The 23,750-nt window shown below is 40.7% G+C and overlaps 1 protein-coding gene across 4 annotated transcripts in view; it reads left to right on the top strand.

Moving 5' to 3' along the window:
- Nucleotides 1-15,748: 15,748 nt before the first annotated feature.
- The window catches only part of RTTN (rotatin), a 204,664-nt gene continuing 196,662 nt past the window's right edge, over nucleotides 15,749-23,750 (top strand). For 2 of the 4 annotated variants that reach the window (XM_010358889.2, XM_030926066.1), the window contains exons 1-5: nucleotides 15,749-16,059; nucleotides 16,696-16,883; nucleotides 17,762-17,939; nucleotides 20,074-20,163; nucleotides 22,518-22,608. In XM_010358889.2, the coding sequence (XP_010357191.2) occupies nucleotides 16,029-16,059; nucleotides 16,696-16,883; nucleotides 17,762-17,939; nucleotides 20,074-20,163; nucleotides 22,518-22,608 (578 nt within the window). In that variant the 5' untranslated portion in view covers nucleotides 15,749-16,028. Of the gene's footprint in view, nucleotides 16,060-16,695; nucleotides 16,884-17,761; nucleotides 17,940-19,690; nucleotides 19,709-20,073; nucleotides 20,164-22,517; nucleotides 22,609-23,750 lie in introns of those variants that run through there. The other 2 variants (XM_030926067.1, XM_030926068.1) reach the window with 2 other exon arrangements.

Below are 23,750 nucleotides of genomic sequence, written 5' to 3'. Positions count from 1 at the left end.
TATGTCTTTATCAGCAGCGTGAAAACCAACTAATACAGTAAATGGGTACCAGTAGAGTGGGGCACCGCGGAAAAGATAACCAAAAATGTGGGAACGACTTTAGAACTGGGTAATAGGCAGAGGTTAGAACAGTTTGGAGGGCGCAGAAGAAGACAGGAAATGTGGGAAAGTTTGGAACTTCCTAGAGACTTGAAGGATTTAGAAGACAGGAAGATGTGGGAAAGTTTGGAACTTACTAGAGATTTGTTGAATGGCTTTGACCAAAATGCTGATTGTGATATGGACAGTGAAATCCAGGCCGAGGTGGTCTCAGATGGGAATAGGAACTTGTTGGGAACTGGAGCAAAGGTGATTCTTGTTATGTTTTAGCAAAGAGACTGGCAGTATTTTGCCCCTGCCCTAGTGATCTCTGGAACTTTGAACTTGAGGGAGATGATTTAGGGTGTCTGGCAGGACAGATTTCTAAGCAGCAAAGCATTTAAGTTGTGACTTGGGTGCTGTTAAAGGCATTCAGTTTTAATGGGGAAACAGGGCAAAAACGTTTGGAAAATTTGCAGCCTGACAATGCAATAGAAAAGAAAATCCCATTTTCTGAGGAGAAATTCAAGCTGGTGGCAGAAATGTGCGTAAGTAATGAGGAACCAAATGTTAATACCCAAGAAAATGGGGAAAAGTGTCTCCAGAGCATGTCAGAGACCTTTGCAGGAGCACCTTTCATCACAATCCTGGAGGTTTCAGAAGAAAAATGGTTTTGTGGGTGGGGTCCAGGGTTCCTCTGCAGTGTACAGTCTAGGGACTTGGTGCCCTGTGTCCCAGCCACTCTGGCCGTTGAGTGAAAGGGGCCAAGGTACAGCTTGGGCTGTTGCTTCAGAGGGTGCCAGCCCCAAACTTGGCAGCTTCCACGTGGTGTTGAGGCTGCGGGTGCACAGGAGTCAAGAATTGAAGTTTGGGAACCTCTGCCTAGATTTCAGAGGCTGTATGGCAACACCTGGATGCCCAGCAGAAATTTGCTGCAGGGGCTGGGCCCTCATGGAGAACCCCTGCTAGGGCAGTGCAGAAGGAAATTGTGGGGTTTGAGCCCCCACACTGAGTCCCCACTGGGGCACCACCTAGTGGAGCTGTGAGAAGAGGGCCACCATCATCCAGATCCCAGACTATTCAATCCACCTACAGCTTGCACCATATGCCTGGAAAAGCCACAGACACTCAACACCAGCCCGTGGAAACAGCTGGGAGGGAGGCTGTACCTGCAAAGTCACAGAGGCAGAGCTGCCCAGGATGATGGGACTCCACCTCTTGCATCAGCATGACCTGGATGTGAGACATGGAGCCAAAGGAAATCATTTTGGAACTTTAAGATTTGACTGCCCTGCTGGATTTTGCACTTGCATGGGGCCTGTAACCCTTCTGTTTGGCCAATTTCTCCCATTTGGAAGGGTTGTATTTACCTAACGTCTATACTCCTATTGGATCTAGGAAGTAACTAATTTGCTTTTGATTTTACAGGGTCATAGGTGGAAGGGACTTGCTTTGTCTTAGATGAGATGAGACGTTGGACTGTGAACTTTTGAGTTAATGCTGAAATGAGTTAAGACTTTGCGGGAACGTTGGGAAGGCAAGATTGGTTTTAAAATGCGAAGACATGAGATTTGGGAGGGGCTGGGGCGGAGTGATATGGTTTGGCTCTGTGTCCCCACCCAAATCTCATCTTGTAGCTCCCATAATTCCCATATGTTGTGGGATGGACCCGATAAGAGATAACTGAATCATGGGGGTGGGTCTTCCCTGTGCTGTTCTCATGATATTGAAAAGTCTCACAAGATCTGATGGTTTTATAAACGTGAGTTTCCTGCACAAGCTCTCTTCTCTTTCCTGCTGCCATGTGAAAGTGACTTCCATCTTCTGCCATGATTGTGAGGCCTCCCCAGCCACGTGGAACTGTTAAGTGCAGTAAACCTCCTTCTTTTGTAAATCACCCAGTCTCAGGTAGGTCTTTATCAGCTGTGTGAAAAGAGACTAATACAGTGGCCATGCACTCTTACAGGACAATAGCTTTCAGTTTCTTCATTCTCGCACTAAATATACTTATCATTGCCTCCTATGAGTTCCGAATTTGGCTACCCTCTAGGTATAAAGTAGCAAACAAAAACAGAGAACTTCCTCTCATAGAATCTGCATTCTAGAAGAGATGATGGACACTAATCAAATACATGTAAAATTGGAATTATAACATGTCACAAAGGTGAAGAATACTGTGCTTCAGGAGTGTATAACAGAGGTTTTTGAACTTAGTTGAAGAAGGCCTTTCTAAAGAGGTTATGCTTGAGCCTATGAAAATATAAAGGGTAGAGAGGAGTTTATGAGTCAAATAAGGGAGAATAAAACATTTCAAGCAGAAATAAAACTCTATTCAAAAGCCCTGTGACTTAAAGGAACACAGAAAAACATCAGAGCTGTAAATCTGGCCAGAGTGAGTGGAGCACTGAGAGTGAGTGGGAGCATGGCGTGAGATGAGGTGGAGAGAGGATTTGTTCCACACCCTGAACATTGTGTTTAGTGTTTTCTTTACACTAAAAGTAATTGGAAGCCACAGAGCATATCAAGAAGTGAAGTGGGGAGGGATGATGTTATCAGATTTACATTTTGAAAAGATTGCTCTAGCTGCCTGAGGAAAATCGATTTCAGGGGACATACATATGTATTTACGTAAATCGACAGTTTAGAAGGATAGATCGTCCCTGAAATAGTCCCTAAATGTTTGGCACTAGAAGTGTTTCAAATTTCAGATTTTTTTCAGATTTTGGAATATTTGCATCCCAAATCTAAAATTCCCCAATCCAAAATGGTCCAGTGAGCATTTCCTTCGAGCAAAAGCCTTTGAGTGTCATGTTGGCACCCGAAACGTTTCAGGTTTTGGAGCATTTTGGTTTCTGATTTTTGGATTAGGTATGTTCAACCTGTATTGGGTTTGGAGATATTTTCTATATAGGAGTAAGGAAGGAGAAGCATGAGGGTTCCTCCAGTGTCTAGCTTGCAGAAATAGGGAGCCGGCACAGCTGTTGACTGAAATAGGAAACACTGAAGGAATATGATGTTTGGGAGAGAAGACCATGTGTTTAGATTTTTGTGTGTTGAGTCTGAGATTCCTCTGAGATGTCAGATTGAAGATGCTGAGCAGGCAGTTGAGTACCCTGGTCTGGATCTCAAAGGAAACAAATGGAGATATAAATAAATGTGTAAGTTGCTTGTGTTTGTTTTTAACTGAAACAAAAAATGTGAATGAGATTAGGGAGTGAGAGCAAATAGCAGGGGCCCAGGCTTGAGAATTTCAGAACTTCCAAGTTACTAGTTTGTGAAGGAGATTTACCCTTAGGGCTAGGATTTAGAGAAAACACACATTAAAACAATTCAACTTATTTTCCAATTTCATAAAATCTCTTTTAAAAAGATTAAGTCTCTTCTGATTCATGACTTAATAACTCACTTCCCAACAGAAATGATCTTAAGCATCACCTGGAAGTTCGTTCATTTATTCAATCAGAATACTTATTTTTTTTTTTTTTTTTTTTTGAGACAGAGTCTTGCTCTGTTGCCCAGGCTGGAGTGCAATGGCCGGATCGCAGCTCACTGCAAGCTTCGCCTCCCGGGTTCCCGCCATTCTCCTGCCTCAGCCTCCCGAGTAGCTGGGACTACAGGCGCCTGCCACCTCGCCCGGCTAGTTTTTTGTATTTTTTATTAGAGACGGGGTTTCACCGTGTTAGCCAGGATGGTCTCGATCTCCTGACCTCGTGATCTGCCCGTTTTGGCCTCCCAAAATGCTGGGATTACAGGCTTGAGCCACCACGCCAGAATACTTATTAAGCAGGGCTGGGCACAGTGGCTCACACCTGTAATCACAGCACTTTGGTGGCCGAGGTGGGCAGATCACCTGAGGTCAGAAGTTCAAGACCAGCCTGGCCAACATGGCAAAACCCTGTCTATACTAAAAATACCTAAGTTAGCTGGGTGTGGTGGCATGCACCTGTAATCCCAGCTACTCCAGAGGCTGAGGTAGGAGAATTGCTTGAACCTGGGAGGCAGAGGTTGCCACTGCACTCCTGTCTGGGAAACAGAGCGAGACTCTGTCTCAAAAAAAAAAAAAAATTTATGAAGCAGATGACATGGGTGGAGTCTCATAGAAAAGCAAAGATGGAGAGGTCTTCAAGTGACCAGCCATAGGCACCTTCGAGGACCAGCCTGTCCTGGGCCCCATGAGGTGTGCAAAATTGCTCTAAATAAAAAGCATTATTATTAGATTGTGGAGACTGGCCCCATAAGAAGAGATACTTTGGAATTCCAAGGCTTGTGTCTTCATTTGACAGTTAACATGACACTGTCCGGAGCCATGAGGCCCAGAATTAGCCGACCTCTGTTGCTTGATCTCCGCAAAGCAGAGACAAGATGGCACATTTCCGGGTTCTTTATTACAAACCTTTCCCGCGCGCGCCTAAACCCTTCCCGCGCGCGCCTAAACCTTTCCCATGCGCGCCTGAACTGTTCCCGCGCACGCAAGCCTTTCCCCGGCGCGTGCAAACTTTTTTGCGCCCAGGAAGATATGCAGCCTACCGCGCAGGCGCGATCCCGCGCCCGGGAAAAATTACAAACCCAAGGCGCATGCGCAATTGTAATTTGCGTAAACCCAGCCCCCCGTTACCGCCCTGGCCCAACCGCTTCTCCTGCCAGCCTATATAAGGCATTGCACCGCCACCATCAAACGAGACTTGATCAGGCTATTTGTCTTGTCTCCATTTCTCGTGTTTTCTTGTCTCCTCCATTCCCACTCCCCCTTCCAGGGCCCATTCGACTGTCCTTCAGGTCGGGACATGACACAACGTTTAAATCTGAGTGCTGTGCTGGGTTACCTTCCCGAATTAAGGGAGGACTTCAGACACTTTTATAAAAAAATGACCAATGTTAGGCCTCCGCTGCTTTTTTACATTAACTGTAACTGATTAACTGCCTTTTCCCCTTGGTGATAACTGGCTTTAAAATGGAGCTGGCACTGAAAAGTATCCACTGTATCAAAATACATTCTGCAGAAGTGACTGAAATCAGTATTTTATTTACAGACCTGACACACATTCAGCACAGATGTAGATAGGGCTGAGATCTAAGATAGAGCTGAGAGCCAAGATAGAGCTGAAAGTCAAGGTCAGGTTCTGAACTTCACCTAAATAGATCTGACTCAGCTGGAGCCCCAAAGGAGGCCATTATTGTTCAAGTTGAGTGGAGAGTGGCTGCTCGCAGGAGCTACCTGAAGATCACAAGAAACTGGATCTTTGTCTTCCATATCTAAAGAGCTGCGTTTTTCTTTCCTTCTTTTTCCTGGAAATATTTCCTGCCCAGAATCATATATCTGACTGTAATAATGAAGTTGTATGTCTTTATCTGTTGAAAAAATGTCTCAACATTATAATAATCTTACCTTGAACTTATAATGCACTCTTCATGGAAGGACTTTCCCATCTAGCTAATCGAATCTCACAGTTTGGAAATCAAAGTACATACTTACCTCATTTTACCAAAAAAGGTTTGTGAGAGGTTACATGGTAGAGTGATCAGTAACCCCAACTTGAAGGACAAAGGGAAATGGGGCAGAAACATCCTGCATTTGCTAAATAATGTAGATAACTGGCAATGGTGCTCTAAGGTTCACAAAAGGGCCAGCCATCTGATCTATCACTGTAGGAGGACTACATCTAAATGTCATCAGTAGATGGAAAACAATGCTCTCATAAATTCCAAGGAAAAGACACTGATTTTCCTTAGCAAACTTTTTGTGTCTTTATAAAATAAATTCTTTATGAAATGAATTCTTGTGTTTAACTTAGTATCAGCCTGTTGCGTTTTTTTTTTTTTTTTTTTTTGTACTACTTTATTAAGATATCATTCAGGTACTACAAGATTCACCAATTTAAAGTGTACAATTCAGGCCGGGCGCAGTGGCTCACACCTGTAATCCCAGCACTTTGGGAGGCCAAGATGGGTGGATCACGAGGTCAGGAGATTGAGACCATCCTGGCTAACATGGTGAAACCCCATCTCTACTAAAAATACAAAAAATTAGCCGGGCATGGTGGCGGGCACCTGTAGTCCCAGCTACTTGGGAGGCTGAGGCAGGAGAATGGCGGGAACCCGGGAGGCGGAGCTTGCAGTGAGCCGAGATTGCGCCACCACACTCCAGCCTGGGCGACAGAGTGAGACTCCATCTCAAAAAAAAAAAAAAAAAAAAAAAAAAAGTGTACAATTCAGTAGGTTTTAATATATTCACAGATATGTGTAACAATCACCACAGGCAGTTTCAGAACATTTTCATTACCTCAAAAAGAAATCCCTTATGCTTCAGATATTACCACTCTATTTCCCCAACAACCCCCAAATCTAAGCAACCACTAAACTACTTCCTGTCTCTATAGATTTGCCTTCTCTGGACATTTCATATGAATGGAACCGTATACTGTAATATGTGTACTTTCATGGCTAGCTTTCGGTTAGCACAATGTTTTCAAGGTTCATCCACATTGCAGTATATATCAGTACTTCATTCCATTTTTAGCTATATAATATTTCACTGTATAGATGTGGTTTATTTATTCCATAAGTCTATTGTTTATTCATGAATCGATGACCATTTGGCTTGTTTCTAACTTTTGGCTCTTATGATAATGCTGCTATGAAGAGTTGTATGCAGGTTTTTTTGTGTACTTAAATGTTTTCATTTTGGAGAGCAAGTACCTAGAAGTGGAATTGCTTGGTCATATAGTAACATTCTGTTAACTTTTGAGAAACTGTCTTCCAAAGTGGTTGTAACATTTTATATTCCTACTAGCAGCCTATGAGATTTCTGATTTCTTCACATCCTTGTCAACACTTACTATTTTCTATTTTCTTAGAGTTTCATTTTTTTTAATTGAGGGGAAATTCACAGAACAAAAAATTAACATTTTAAAGTGTACAGTTCAATAGCATTTAGTACATTCACAATGTAGTACAACCACCACCTCTATCTAGTTTCAAAACATTTTCATCATCCCCAAAAGAAGGCAGCAAAGCCAAGAAGGAGTCACTTCCCATTCCCGGCTTCCACCAATCCCTGTCAACCAATGATCTGCTTTCTCCATCTGTGAATCTACCTATTCTGGCTAGTTCATTTTGTTATGGACTGAATTGTGGTCCTCTCACCCTCCCAAATTCATGTGTTGAAGCCCTAACCCCCAATGTGATTGTATTTAGAGATAAGGGTGTTCAGGAATTAATTAAGTTTAAATGAGGCAAGAAGGGTTAGACTCTCATCTGATAGGTCTGGTGTCCTGAAAAGAAGAAGAGACAACAGAGATCTCTCTCTCTGCACGTGCACAGAGAAAAGACCATGTGACACAGCAAGAAAGTAGCTATTTGAAGGCTACAAAGAGAGGCCTCCCCACACACCGAACCTGTCAGCATCTTAATCTTGAACTTCCCAGCCCCCAGAACTGTCAGAAAATAAATTTCTGTTAAGCCAACAAGAGCATCATATTTTGTTATTGCAGCCCAAGCCGACTAATAGACATATAAACGGAATTATCCAATATGCAGTCTCCTGTGACTTCTTCACTTAGCATGTTTTCAAGGTTTATCCATGTTGTATCATGTCTCACTAATATATTTCTCTATTTATTGACATTTTTGTTGTTTACACCTTTGGCGACTGTAAATAGTGCCTCTATAAACATTCATGGGCAATGAGTACATTTGTTGGAACATCTGCTTTCATTTCTTTTGAGTATATATCTAGGAGTAGAATAGCTGGGTCATATGATAATTCTATGTTTAACTTTTTGAGGAGCTGCAAGACCATTTTCCACAGTGGCTACACTATTTTAAATTCTTAGCAGCCATGTATGAGATTTCCACTTTGTCCAAATTGGAAACTTGAAGTTTCTCCAAATCCTCATCAATAATGTTATTTCCCCTATTTTTGACTATAGCTATCCTGGTAGGTATGAAGTGATATCTTATTCTGGCTTTGGATTTTCTTTTCCTCAATGACCAATAATGTTGAAGACCTTATCATGTGTGTATTGGCCATTTATATAGCTTCTTTGATGAAATGACTACTCAGCTCCTTTGCCCATTTTAAAATTGGGCTGTCTTTTGTATTTTTGTATTTTTATTTTTTGAGACAGGGTCTTACAATGTTGCCTAGGCTTGAGTGCAGTGGTGTCAACATGGCTCACTGCAATCTTAACCTCCTGGGTTCAAGCAATCCTCCCACCTTGGTCTCCTGAGTAGCTGGGACTACAGGTTTGCTCCACCACACCCACCTAATTCTTTTATTTTTATAGAGATGGGGTCTTGCTGTGTTTCCCAGGCTGTAGGTTGTCTTCTTATTTTTGAGTTGTAAGTTCTTTATATATTCTGGATAATAGTCTCTTACTAGATACATGATTTGCAAATATTTTCTCCCATTCTGTGTACTGTCTTTTAATTTTCTTGATCATGTCCTTATGTTTGTGGTAGAAGAGACCTCAAGTTACTGGTGACCTACCCTTACGGGTCCACAGCAAACTTCAATCCTTGCCTCCTCAGAACAAACAATTTGACAGAGGGGTGTAAAGGAGAAAAAGAGACTGAGGCAAGTTTACTGAAAAAGGCCTTAAAACAGGAAAGAAAGGAAGGCGTGCTTGGAAGAGACCCACTGCTAAAATTTAGAAGTACAAAAGTTTTTAATTTTGTTGATGTCCAGTTCATCTATTTTTTTGCTTGTGTTTATGCTGTCAGATAAAGAAATCGTTGCTTAATTCACAAAGATTTATGCCTATGGTTTTTTTTTTTTAAGTTTATAATTTAGCTCTTGCAGTTAGCTCTTTGATCTATTTTGAATTAATTTTGTATATGGTGTGAGGTGCAGATCCAAATTCCTTCTTTTGCATGTGGATAGCCAGTTATCCCATTTGTTGAAAGGCTATTCTTTCCCCAAGAGTTGTCTTGGTGCACTAGTTGATAATCAATTGACTACAAGTGTGAGGGCTTATTTCTGGACTTTCAATTCTATTCCATTATCTGTCCTTATACAAGTATTGCACTGTTTTGAATACTGTAGCTTTGTAACATATTTTGAATTAAGAAGTATAAATTATCTAATTTTGTTCCTTTTCAAGATTGTTTTGGTCAGTCTGATTCCCTTGATTTCCACATGAATACGAGGACAATCTTTTTTTTTTTTTTTTTTGAGGCGGAGTCTCGCTCTGTCGTCCGGACTGGAGTGCAGTAGCCGGATCTCAGCTCACTGCAAGCTCTGCCTCCTGGGTTCACGCCATTCTCCTGCCTCAGCCTCCCACGTAGCTGGGACTACAGGCGCCCGCCACCTCGCCCGGCTAGTTTTTGTATTTTTAGTAGAGACGGGGTTTCACCATGTTAGCCAGGATGGTCTCGATTTCCTGACCTCGTGATCCGCCCGTCCTGGCCTCCCAAAGTGCTGGGATTACAGGCTTGAGCCACCGTGCCCGGCATAATATGAGGACAATCTTATAAATTTCTACTAGAAAGGCAGGTGGGTATTTGATAGAAATTGCTTTGAATCTGTAGTTCAATTTGGGGGGGTATTGCCATCTTAACAATATTAAATCTTCTAATGCATGATACAGGATGTCTTTCAATTTATTTAAATAATACTTAATTGCTTTCCATAATGTTTCATAATTTTCAGTGCAGAAGTCTTTCATTATTGTGTTAAACTTATTCCTTAGTGCAGAAGTCTTTCATTATTGTGTTAAACTTATTCCTAAGTATTTTATTATTTTTGATGTTATTGGAAATTGAATTATTTTCTAAATTGGACTTTTGGATTGTTTATTGCTAGGGTATAGAAAAAGAATTGATTTTGTATATTGATCTTGCATTCTGTAATCTTGCTAAAGTCTCTTCTTTGCTCTAATAGTTTCTTTGTAAATGTCTTAGGATTTTTTTCTCTTTTTTTTTGAGATGGAGTCTCACTCTGTCACCCAAGTTGGAATGCAGTGGTACCATTTCAGCTCACTTCAATCTCTGCCTCCCAGGCTCAAGTAATCCTCCACCTTCCACCTCAGCCTCCCAAAGACCTGGGACCACAGGCACACGCCACCACTCCTGGCCAATTTTTTTTTTTTTTGTATTTTTGGTAGAGACAGGGTTTCACCATGTTGCCCAGGCTGGTCTTAAACTCCTGAGCTCAGATGATCCACCTGTCTCAGCCTCCCAAAGTGCTGGGATTATAGGCATGAACCACCACGCCCAGTCAGGATTTTCTATATATAAGGTGACATCAATTACATATATAAATTTTCTTTTTTTCTAAACTGGATGCTTTTTATTTCTTTTTCTTGTTTAGTTACCCTGGATAACACTTTCAGTACAATGCTGAATAGATGTGGTGAAAGTAGACAACTTTATCTGCTTCTCCCCTTTTATAATTAAGACAACTATTTATTAAATTGTGAAAAGAAAGCAGAGCTCGAATCATGTTGCTCTAATTGAAATGGAATGTGAATATATCTTGTTCCAATCCTTCCACTTTAAAATGACATAAAATATGTATTAACTTTCTATTTTGGTGTTGAGAGAATAAATTATAATTTGATGATACCCTTAAAAATTAAATATGTGAATTCATAGGACAAAGTTATGGGGCATGATTAGGAAAATTCGTAAGTGAGGGATGAAACTTTGGGTCATTTTTCCTTCCTAGAGCTCAGAATTATTAATAAATCATGACCTTTATTCTGAAAGAAGTAAGACTGGGATGCCAGTGACTTTTCCAGAAGACACACAAAACGTATGCCTGCCCTGGGGACAATGAATAACTTCTACACATATATTGGTTTGAGCCCCCTTTGTTGAGGAATCCTGCTTGCTTGCTCTTTTTTTTTTTTTTTTTCTTGAGACGGAGTCTCGCTCTGTCGCCCAGGCTGGAGTGCAGTGGCTGGATCTCAGCTCATCACAAGCTCCGCCTCCTGGGTTTACGCCCTTCTCCTGCCTCAGCCTCCCGAGTAGCTGGGACTACAGGTGCCCGCCACCTCGTCCGGCTAGTTTTTCTATTTTTTAAGTAGAGACGGGGTTTCACCGTGTTAGCCAGGATGGCTTGCTCTTTTTATACGACGTTTTCATAAATAAATTATGATCCCAGTTAATGTAAAAGTAGGTTGTAAAAGGATTTCCCTCTTGGGCCAATAATCTCTCCCTTCTGAAGAATGAGAAAAGAAGTATCAGAGTGCTGCCTTCCCCTTTTTTCTGTTGCTGGAAATGTTGTTTGGATATGGCTGCACAAATAAATGGCAGTAAAGTTGTGGGCGCCTCTGCTCTGCAAGCCTCCATCACTTAGGTAGCAAAGTTGTTTCTGCGGTGTAAGATCCCTCTGATGAAGGGAGTGTCTACCTTGTAGTTACACTCACAGATAGTACTTGAACATGGTTTGACATTGCATTTGATTCCTAGAAAGGGAGGGACCTCCAAGTTTGACAGGTGTTAAAACAGAGCTATTATTTGTAGTAACTACTTATTATGGGAGGTCTTGGAACACATGCTTTCTCTAAATCATCTCTTTGGCCCCCAGGCAGTCCTATTAGTAGGTACTATTATTAATCTTAATTTTTACTGTGGAAGCTGAGGCTTAGCAGGTAAAGACATATCAGCTTTTTTTTTCTTCCCTCTGTGCAAGATTCTTTTCCCTCATTTTTGGTGAATAGCATACCTTTTTAACTGGAAGTCTTCTGCCCCACTTTCTGTAACTCTGATATAATTTTAATAATTATAACATCCTGCCCTGCTATTCAGAGAGTGTGAACAAATAATTTAGGATCAGGTAATCTCCGAATGGCGATCCTGATTAGGGTTCTTATCATAGATTTTATATCTGGATATTCAGAGAGGAGCTTTCTTTTTCTTCTGGAGTCGTTATATGGGAAGATGGAAGTCTGGACCACAAATCTTCTCTTCCTCTACATTTTGAGGAAATTCTGCCTGTAATAGAAGAGAAAGATACAGACACACTGAAAAAATCAAAGCCGAGAGACGAATAAAAAATATTGGTAATCTTTTGAGTCTCTGAGGCTAGATCCACTTCTAGAGTGAGATAATAAATAACCCGTTTTTGCTTACTTGCTTTACTTACAGCTTTGTTATTTGCAACCGAGAAAGTTAATTAGCTTGCCCACAGTTGTGCGATTAGGGAAGGTGCAACGCTGCTTTTAAATCCATGTCTGTCTACCTCCAAAGCTTGTGCTCTACACAATATTTTTAGCTTATACTGCTATGAACCAGATATTTCCAGTTGGTCAAATATTAACAGAAAGGGTATAAAATGCACATGATCACAACTGACAGACCCACCAAATATAACCACAAATATGAAAACTCTTGTCCAAAGTGTGAGGAAGAGCAAAAATTTATGTCTTTTCCAAGAGAAAAAAAGCATTTCATTTCCCCCCAGAATAAATTCTACAGATAGTAACATGAGTTCTTAGGAGAGTAACTATTTCCTGTGACTCTGGGTATAAATATAAATGATCTGATTCAGCACACTGAGGCAATGACTGTCAGTGATTTTACAGGTATGACCAAGAGGTAGAAGATGAATCAGATTCAAGTGGAAATAGTGGAATTGGGAGATAACCAGACAGCAGAATTTGACCTCTGCGTTTGGGTTCATGTTTCCTTAACGTCCTGTGGCTTGTGATCATAGCGAATCTCAACATATAACAGCTCTATCCATGACCCCTTTCCCAATCCATGCATATATCACCAGTTGAGTGACCATCATTTATCATCACGTAAAATTCAACATAAATTTTTATACATAGCATTTAAATAAATACAACAAAAACCACTGTAAACAGAAAATTACATACAGTTTTCTGTACATCCACACAGATATCTATTCCCCATTTTTTTCAAGTTCACTTAAAATCTTTGACCTTAACATTCAAATTACAAAAGGCCCAGCTGCTGACTCTGATATAATAAAAGTTGAAATTAGTAACTAAAGTGTATGTAAGAAAGACTTGATGATTAAAGATCACCTTTCTACATGGGATCTTGGAAGAAACAGAAAGTATCAACATAGCAGTTTCAGATTGGTTGACAACAAAACCTTACAAATCGAAACTCATGATACATGATTAAAAGTTTTTTTACATGCAAATTCATGGGCTTAAAATTCTCTATAACTAAAAAAGAAAGAATGTAAAGTAAACAATAAGACCTTTAACTTAAGAAGTTAAAAAAAGAATAGCAAAACACACTTAAGGAAGGATTCAGGCTGGGCACAGTACGTAATTCCAGCATTTTGGGAGGCCAAGGCAGAAGGATCACGTAAGGTCAGGAGTTTCAGACCAACCTGGCCAACATGGCGAAAACCCATCTCTACTAAACATACAAAAATTAGCTTGGTGTGGTGGTGCATGCTTATTATAATCCCAGCTACTTGGAAGGTGGAGGCAGAAAAACTGCTTGATCCTAGGAGGTAGAAGTTGCAGTGAGCGGAGATCACGCCACTGCACTCCAGCCTGGGCGACAGAGTGAAGTAATTGGGAAAAAACAATATAGTTAATACACTAGAATATATGTGTGTGTTTTTCAATAGTAGAATTAATAAATTGAAGATTTTTTTTTTAGGAAACATTGCCGAATCAAGTCTAATAGGAGAATAATTTATTTGCTTTGAGTGTAATGAATAGGATTTAATTATTTTTGTCTAATTACAGGAGCAATATATGCTCAACAATGAAAATAAAAGAAAATAAATGTTTATGTTGACCTCGGGTGCAACATAAGTAAAACCCTTTCATAGTTTGACCCCCATTTTACTTGTAACATGCTTATTTTAAGTCAATGGATTTTTTATATTTCTTCCACAGTATTATCACCCCTTACTCACTGCATCTACAGTCTCACCATCTAAGATCATTCATCTCAGAAATACCATTGACAAGTTATTTCTATTATTTTTCTGTACTGTCATGTGTTTTTTGACCCTGACATTTCAAATCTGTAATTAATACCTTCATTCCTGGATAACTACAGAGACTTCTGAGCTGGTGTAACTGGTTCTGCAGCGCCCACTGTGGTACGCTATCCATCAGGAGATGTGGTCTTTGGGTCAAGGAATTCAGCCACTGTTACAATCTTGGTCAGGCAGGCTTAGGCATGGGCTAGTGGAATCTTGGTTTAATATCCATGTCTCTTTCCTCCTACTTTCCAATTTCCTGCTGATGTCTCCTATTGGTGGCAGCCAACTGGAAGCCAGAGGGCAAGGCAGCCTGGATAGTGCAGTCTTTTTGCCTGTTCAGGTCAGTTGACGAAGAGCTGGAAGAGTTGGAACCACTAGAAGGTGGAATGGAGAATATCCAGCATGCTAGCAGCTCTCTTGCCCTTCCTCTCTTCTTCCTAGAGATAATATGGCCACCTTGAATTTTGTTCTTTTCCTGAATTTGACACACTCCCTCTGAGTTCTTGCATTTGCAAATACAGTTTTCTTTAGCAGGAATTCCCTTACCCAACTTCTTTGTGTGGCAAACTTCTACTTACTCTTTAAGATCCAACTCAAATATCATCACTCTCTTATCTATACACATGAGGAGGCAGCAGGGTACTATGAATAGAACAAAGAAACATCAGGTCAGGTCCTCAATCTGTCACTTACTAGTTAACGTGACTTTGTGTGGGGGTACTTCTGTGATTCCAAGTTCCCTCTCCGGCAAAATAGGAATGGGAATACAGTAGGCCTTTGCTGTCCACTGGTTGCACACAGAGAATTCAACACACAGGGGATGGAAAATATTCGGGGGAAAACCCCCACAATTGAAAATAACAATACAACAATTAAAAAATAATATGAATAAAAAGTACAGTGTAACAACTATTTACATAGCATTTTCATTGTATTAGGTATTGTAAGCAATCTAGAGATGACTTAAAAGTATACAGGAGGATGTGTGTAGGTTATATGCAAATACTACACCATTTTATAAAACAGATTTAAGCATGGGTGGATTTGGGTATTTACGGGGGTCCTAGAACCAATTACCTAGGGATACCTAGGGCCCACTTTACCTGCCTTGACATCCCTTTCCCTGGGAAAGTGAGAGGATCAGAGCGAGAAAATGTTCTCTAAAATGCAAATCATTTTCCAAATGTAATTTTGTTGTTGATCTTACCGCTGCTTAGAATTAAAAAAAAAAAAAAAAAGATTTGCTCAGCTCGATCACTGTGCACGGTGCAAAGAATCAACTTTGGTGGCATTCAGCAAATCATACACCCAAGTCCCGCCTTTATTTCCCTTTTTGCAGCCCGGTTTCTCTCTTCTGCTCACTCATACCCGCCCACCCCGCTTTTGTAGCTTGCTTGTTCATATCTGAACTTGGGTATCCAAAGACACTGCTGGACTTTGCACGTACATTTCACAGCTAAAGAGGGTTCGTCATTTAGTAGTCGGGGATGGGGAGAACTGTCATAAAGCAAAAGTCTACATTCTAAATCGTGAAGTTCTGGGAGCTGAGAATCAGACTGGCAGGGCCAAGAACGAATCCGTCGCTGAGCGAGAAGGCGGGGCTCCTGTCGGGAGCAGCCCGCGCTGGGTTCCCGAATTCCCGCGCTGTAAGCCGGAACCCCAGACCAGAGGGCGCCGCGGCGGGCCCGGAGCTCGGTGCAGGACGCACGACCGAGCCAGAACTACAACTCCCGACGTGCGCGGCGGCCAACGCCGGTTCTACCCCTGCTTGTTGCTTTTTTTTTTCCCTCTTCTTGCGACGGAGACTGCTGTCTAGGAAGTGCGCATAGTGAATCTAGAAAGGCTGGAAGCTCTCCTGGCGACACGGGGGCCGCGAACGGCTCACGGAATGCCTCCTACTCCTAGTGAGCGCAGGCGTTGCGGAACCCACCGTCCCACAGGACGTGTTTCCGGGAGACATTAATTGTGGCCAGACTCAGTGGCGCGGCTGTTTAATTCTCCGGCGGCTGCAGATTGATGGGAAGACATGGTCCTGGCGGGGCTCATCAGGAAACTCGGTAACTGTTAGGTTGCCCCTCGCCCAAGGCACACTCCCCTGCCCTGGCCACTTGCTGAGAATGGTCGTCTCACGTTTCTGCGGCCTGCCACTCCGCTGCCTCTTTCGCCCCCGCTTTGTCGGGGTAGCCCCCGGGGACCCATCTCGGACTTTGTGTAAACTCCGCGGTTCGCGTCCCGAAGGCACCAGTGGCCTGCTTCTGAAAAAACTGGTTTATTCCATCTTCACGCCGCTCCTGCTCACAGCATAAGTAACGTAGTTTTAGAATGAAATCTGGGCCGGGCGCGGTGGCTCAAGCCTGTAATCCCAGCACTTTGGGAGGCCGAGACGGGCGGATCACGAGGTCAGGAGATCGTAGACCATCCTGGCTAACACGGTGAAACCCCGTGTCTACTAAAAAAATACAAAAAATAGCCGGGCGAGGTGGCAGGCGCCTGTAGTCCCAGCCACTCGGGAGGCTGAGGCAGGAGAATGGCGTAAACCCGGGAGGTGGAGCTTGCAAAGAGCTGAGGTCCAGCCACTGCACTCCAGCCTGGGCGACAGAGCGAGACTCCGTCCCCCCCAAAAAAGAATGAAATCTGGGTGGACGTCTCTTTGCAGTCGGGAACTAAAATAGTTTTGTGCCGTTCGCTGACAGGTCATCAGCTGGCCGAGATCAGGGAGCGCGCGCTCAAGAGTATTCTCTGCAAGATTGAGCACAACTTAATCTGCTATGCTGATCTCATTCAGGAGAGGCAACTTTTTCTTCATTTGCTGGAATGGTTCAATTTCCCGTCCGTTCCAGTGAAGGAAGAGGTTCTGAACCTGTTAAGCAGATTGGTTAAGGTAGGATCATTTTGAAATAAAATAATCAGACGAGTGACTGTTTCTTAGTCAGTGAATTGTAGCGTTTATTGAAAGTTAAATAATTGGGGTTAAAGTTTTTTTTTTTTTTTTTTTTTTTTTTTAAAAAAAACCAGAGATGTTTAATTCATCTGGGTGTATATTGCTCATCTTTTATTTGTGATACTGAATCCCACATGGTCTCTGCTGTGCTCAGAAGTAACACAGAACTTCTTTTGAGTTTTGGTATATTCTGATTTTTGGAGTTATCTTTGGAGGTTAATATTTGTATTCTGTTTTTATTTTCTGATATTTATATCTTAAAAATTAGATGCGTCAGTATGAAAGGGAGCACGTTTAAAAATAATGTTACATAACCGTGATTCATAAATACCAAGGTTAAGTTGCTTCCCCGTATGCTTTTAGATTGGTATTCTTATGCCTACCTCAAGAGTAGTTAGCTGTCAGGGTCAGATACCAAAGTGTAAGTTTAACCTTTCAAAACTAAATCACTGTCCAATGGTAGAGGAATCTTACTACTTTGACATCCTGTTGACCGGTTGGGGCTGGGACCAGAAGGTGAGCGTCAGTGGAAAAAAGTAACCCATTACAAAAATAAGAGTAGGGATTGATAATGTGCATTTCTAGTGTTCAATGTGTTGGCTCATCTTTCATAAATGTTATCAAGTGTTGGATGTATGTCTCTTTAAGTATGTACTCCTCACGGAAGTGCCTTACTTCGGGCCAGAGCCACGAAGGATTTGTTTCTCACAAAAGGAACATCTGATACACCAAAAATAAATTTATGTTTTGATTGCTGTAAGTTAAAGTTTAGAGATTTTGATGGAGTTATTCTCAAGATCATCCTCTTCTTATTTTAGTATCCCCCAGCAGTCCAACATTTGGTTGACCTTGGTGCAGTAGAGTTCTTATCGAAGCTTCGGTCGAATGTGGAGCCGAATCTGCAGGCTGAAATTGATGGCATTCTGGATGGACTTTTTCTTCTTCCTTCGGAAGTTCCTGCACTGTCTTCTGCCTCATACCAAGCCAATCAAACTGGTAACTCGTTGGAATCAACTTGAGGGATATCTGTTAAAATATAAATACATTCATTCTAATGGTAAATTTTAAGGAAAGCAACGTTAGATTTTTTTAAAAAGGATTTCTCCCACCTCCCTCAAACTTATTTTTCTTGTATTAACTTACATGATTTTGACTTTTTTCCCCTCTACTGTTAGTCAAAGGATGGTACATTTGCATTAATTGCTTTTTTGGTCAGGCCTAAAGGATGCCAGTGACTTTGCTTTGATGAGACCGGTTTGACAGATCATTTCTTTGACAATAACAACATATTTTTATTGAGCACAGGAGTGCTCAGACATTGTTCTTAGTGCTTTATATTTGTATTTTTGACCTTGTTCTTCATATAGCAGTGTAATGATACCTGTTCTAGCTCGTGATTTTGTTGTGGGGACCAATCAAAACGACATAATGCAAGTATTTTTATATGCTGCAGTCCATTATGATATACTAGTTAAAATCCGAGTCAAAGAGACATGGATTTAAGTCCCAGTTCTGCTGCTGGTTGTGTGACATTGGCTAAGGTAATTAACCCCTCCAGGCTTCAGTTTTCTCATTCAAAAATTGGGATAAGAAAGAACACTGGGCCAGGCCGGTGGCTCATGCCTCTAATCCCAGCACTTTGGGAGGCTGAGGCAGGTGGATCACCTGAGGTCAGGAGTTCAAGACCAGCCTGACCAACATGGTGAAACCCCGTCTCTACTAAAAATACAATACAAAAATTAGCCGGACATGGTGGCAGGCGCCTGTAATCCCACCTACTGGGGAGGCTGAGGCAGGAAAATCACTTGAACCTGGGAGGCGGAGGTTGCAGTGAGCCGAGATCGCTCCATTGCACTCCAGCCTGGGTGACAGAGCAAGACACTATCTCAGAAAGAAACAAAACAAAACAAAACAAAACAAAACACCTTTCTCATAGAATTGTCATGAGATTAAATGAGACAGTGTCTGTAAAGTGCTTAGCACAGGGCCTAGCATGTATTAAATGTAGCGATGTTGGCCGCTGTGCTGCTGCTGTTGGGCTGTAGTTAATGCCTAGTACAGTGCCTTGCACATGGAATGCATTGGAGTTGATTTGAAGAAAAACATCTTCTTGCAATTTATGTAATGAGTAGTAAAAGTTAAAAAAAAAAAAAGTTTTGATGCTTAACCGTTAGACCTTATTTTCTTCTCTACCATTACCAGTTCTGTTACACCTTCAGCTTTGGGTACTGCTGCTCACAACAACAATAGCAGCTGTCATTTATTGAGTTTCGTTGTGGGGCATTGAATAAATTGATTTAAATACATCATCTTGTTAAATCTTAAAGCAGCCCTTTGAGATGTTATTAGTCTTACTCTATAGCTGAGAATAAAAATATAAAGTAACTTGCCCCACAGTACCCAGCTTTCTAACCTGTAGCAGATGCAGGATTCTAACATTGCTTTATCTGGCTCCCAAACCTGTGATTTTTAACAATATATTTCACAGTCTCTAAGACATCACAAATAGAGTCTTACATTATGAATTTTTCATTAATTCCTTGCGGGTGAGAGTAGAGGAATGGTTTAGGGCTAATTGTTAGTTTTCTTTATTAGTATTAGGAACTACTGCCATGAAAACTTAAAATTACAAACTATAGTTTTAGCCTTTTCCTCATTCTCATTGCAGCTGAACTGCTGAACATATAATCGCATGTTACAGGGAATTGTGAAGGTATTGAAAGATAATGTTTGACTCCTTTGTGTCTGACAACTTTCTTTTTAAGGTATGAATGAAACTTGAAGTGATCAGAAACTATGTAATTGGAGTCAAGGGAGAGGGAGGTGGATTAGGAAGTATAGAGGGATAGTCCTTGTAGCAGATTCTTCCTGTACATTCTAACAAATAACTGTGTTTGGCTGACAGTAAAAGTGAGAAGGAAAGAGCTCCTTAACTGGAAGTGGGCTCAACGTGCACATTTTTTCCTTTTTAGGCAGATGGATCATTCAGAAAAAAAAACTGGACTTTTTTTAAAAAAAATTTTTTTAATGATTCCAATACTTAAGAGAAAACATTACCATTTAAAGAAAATAAGTTTCACTTTTAGCAAATAAGGAATCGAGAATACAGTAATGTTTATTTTCTTTTCAGAATTGTCAAAAAACCCTGAAATCTTAACAGGATATTTTCCCCAAGACAAAAGTAATTTCCAGCAGATGGAAGCGCCGCCACAGCCAGTGGGTGTGTATATGTCGGGAAGTAAATCCTGTTGTCTTGGGAAGTTGAAAATTAATGTGCTTTCTTCATTATTGTGAGGATGTATTTTTACCAAACTTGAATGTTTCAGCATCAAACTACCATTAAGTGTTTTAGTTATTTTAAGTTAGTTTAGGATATCAAGTTGAAATGGTAAAATTTTGTGTTATTCTAACCATATTTGAGCAACTATGTAGATAGACGGTAGTAATAGCAGTAGTGCATCGTGCTTACTGAACATGAGTTTTTTGAGGCATTGTGCCCTGCATTACACACGTGTCATCTCGTTTGTTCTCCAGCTTACCAATGGTACCATCTATCCAATTACGCCAGCCAGAGACTGAAGATCATTTTAGTTTCTTTTTTTCCCATTTCCTCAACACCCAGTTAATTAAACAATTGTGATTTAGAGCCCTCTTTCTGGAATCTGGAATCTCATCTCCATCTTTTTGTATCTGGCTGTGTTCAGCCTCAGCTCACACGCCAGCCACCTCATCAGAGAGACCTTCCTGATGATTCTAGCCAGTGATTACTTCCTGTGTGTAGTTTTCTTAACACATTATTTTTTATTAATTTTGTTTTAAGTTTGATAATAGCCGTGAACATTGCTTTATTTTCAGTGTCTGGAACAATGCCAAAAAATGTATTAGACACTCAGTGTATATTCTTGGAAGGAATGAATGACTCCTCCTGGCGTTTCTTTGAGATTGGTATTATTAGTGACCACATTTTACTGATAAAGACGCTGAGACTAGAAAGGTTGAAAACTTTGTCCTTGGTGAGGCCGTTAGGAAATAGTTAAGTAATCACGTACTTACTATTTTCTTGCCTGCGTAGTTAAGATGAAAAGGCTGTGTTCAAGAGTATATCTGCTGATGTCACATATTCAAATGAACTCCATTTGGAAGCCTCTGTTATTAAAAAGCGTTCATGGAAACTCACAGGTGGAATAACAAGAAAGAATGGAAAACTTGTTAAGCCATTAGAATACTTTATCTTTTCATTCTAGAAAAGTTTTCCTTGGTGAGGCCGTTAGGAAATAGTTAAGTAATCACGTACTTACCATTTTCTTGCCTGCATAGTTAAGATGAAAAGGCTGTGTTCAAGAGTATATCTGCTGATGTCACATATTCAAATGAACTCTATATGGAAGCCTTTGTTATTAAAAAGCTTTCGTGGAAACTCACAGGTTTCCATGTGAATAACAAAGAATGGAATAACAAGAATAACAAGAAAGAATGGAAAACTTGTTAAGCCATTAGAATACTTTACCTTTTCATTCTGGAAAAGTTTTGTTAGGCTTGTAGCAAGCTTTGTTTTTGAGGCCAGATGGCTGAGAGGCTTAATTCCATCAAGATGAGAGACATCTGAAGGGAGGGGGACTCTCTAGGGTTGGTAAAGGATGGGTGTCTGAATGAAGCTGATGAAAACGTTAAGGGGGATTGAGATTGTTACACTTTTATGTGAGTTGCAGTTTGTCTTGATTGACGGCCTGACTTATTTTGGTCACATTTTTACTGTGTGGTATAAGCCTGTCCTTCCCCCCACCCACCTCTCCTTATTTCCTTAGAAAGTAAACCCTGCTTTTATGTTAGCACTTTTGAAGGAAGTAACTATGCTATGTTTGGGAATTTAATAATACTGCTATCCACATTTAGCGATTCCATGCTCTTTTCAAAGCATTTGGCAGAAAAACTGCCATTTGGAAGGACTTATCTAGATGCTGTTTCTCAGTGTTGCCACCTTAACTTGCACTATATAAGATCTGTTAAAAATAACTTGCATGGGGATAGTTTAAAACTGTGTTGCTTTCTCAGATTTCTTTTAATCTTGTTTGAACACTGATATTTGTTTTTCGACCTTACGGTCTTCAAGTCATCTTCACAGAGGTTTAAAACACCTGACACCATATAGGATATTTGAACATGGCTAGATGTAGTATATCATTATGTTTTATCATTTTTAATTTCTAAAAGTTAAGGTTTTCCCTAAATGTCAGTTCCTTTTATGTTGAGTTTAAGTTTGATGTTCTGGTCAGCCACAGGGTAAAATAGAAAATTTAATGGAAACTTTATATGTCAGTCTGCATTGGATTGTGTTTAATGCTTTTCTTCTAGTACTTATTTTAATATGAGTTCTGTTTAAATTATGAAATGAGAACTCTCTTATTTATCCTGTGATAGAACAAATTTCCTGCTGACCTTGTTTGGTATATTTTAGGTTACTGAGATGTAGCCTTTATTTTGGGACTTGTTTTAAAGGGAAAACTTACTCTTAACATTGTGAATCTGTCATCTCTTTATTCTTTGATACCTTAAGCTTTGCTATTCCATTGACAGTAAATCAGACTGTGAAGTGCTTGAAGTTTTCTACATTTCCTTGGCTATCCCTGACCACCACAGACAGACATGTCCTCTCCTCTAATGAAAGGTACGAGGCTTGGCGTCTTTTTCAGGTGTTTTTATTTATTCACTTATAGTCATTAAGTTTGATAGTCATTACAATGTGTTTTACCAGGAAAAGATACTAGTGGCAGCGAAAAGTAGTAATGGTCATTTCTGAATGATTTTTGTTTTTCAAAAAGCTAGCCAGAAAAAAATTCCTATTTGCTTTTAATAATCTACACATCAAGTTTCTTTTAGTTTATTTTTGAGACAGAGTCTCACTCTGTCACCCCGGCTGGAGTGCAATGGCACGATCTGGCTCAGTGCAACCTCTGCCTCCTGGGTTCAAGTGATTCTTGTGCCGCAGCCTCCTGAATAGCTGGAATTACTGGCATGTGCCACCACGCTCAGCTAATTTTTGTATTTTTAGTAGAGACAGAGTTTCCCCATGTTGGCCAAGCTGGTCTTGAAGCCTTAATCTCAAGTGATCCGCCCCACTTGGCCTCTCAAAGTGCTGAGATTACAGGTGTGAGCCACTGCATCCGGCCCAGGTTTCTTTTTGTGGTTGGAATCTTGTGTAGTCCTTGGTAACAGGAGTTTTCTCTTATTGGCCAGATTCTCTTATTGGCCATTACTTATGCCCTTGATTAATAAAAATGGAAAATTAAACATAAATGTAGTCTTTTTGGCAGAATATATTTCAAAATGTGGGCTTCATTAGGAGACAAACTATGCCATGTGGATAAGGTTGGGTACCACTGCTCCAATCTAATGTGATGACTGTTAATTGATTGCTACCCACAAGAGTAAATAGCTGATACATAGAAATTTGGAGAGTATTTTAATGTCCAGATTCACTTTGCGCAATTTCATAAATGTCACAATACACAAGTTGTCTGCTTTTTTGGGGTATAAATCTGGAAAATAAAGACCAGTTTACTAGGACTAGATCCAGATTACAGGTGGATGCCATTTAATGATTTTTAATGATGACAGTTCTAAGAGCATCAGTGAATTCTCTTGGAACAACATATTCAAGAGGCAGAGTGCACCTGGTAAAGGGTTAGGAGGTTATATGATCTCTTAGTTTTGAGTCAGTCCCAAAGGCAGAGATGGTGATAATTTCTGATGCATGCCTCTGGATAGTGAATGGTGTATTGTGTAATGGAACTGGGCTGAGAGAAGGGG

The sequence above is a fragment of the Rhinopithecus roxellana genome, chromosome 21 (assembly GCF_007565055.1).
Source record: "Rhinopithecus roxellana isolate Shanxi Qingling chromosome 21, ASM756505v1, whole genome shotgun sequence".
In the NCBI taxonomy this organism is placed as follows: domain Eukaryota; kingdom Metazoa; phylum Chordata; class Mammalia; order Primates; family Cercopithecidae; genus Rhinopithecus; species Rhinopithecus roxellana.
The sequence above is the reverse complement of the archived record's forward strand: the minus strand, read 5'-3'. Positions and strand labels throughout refer to the sequence as shown.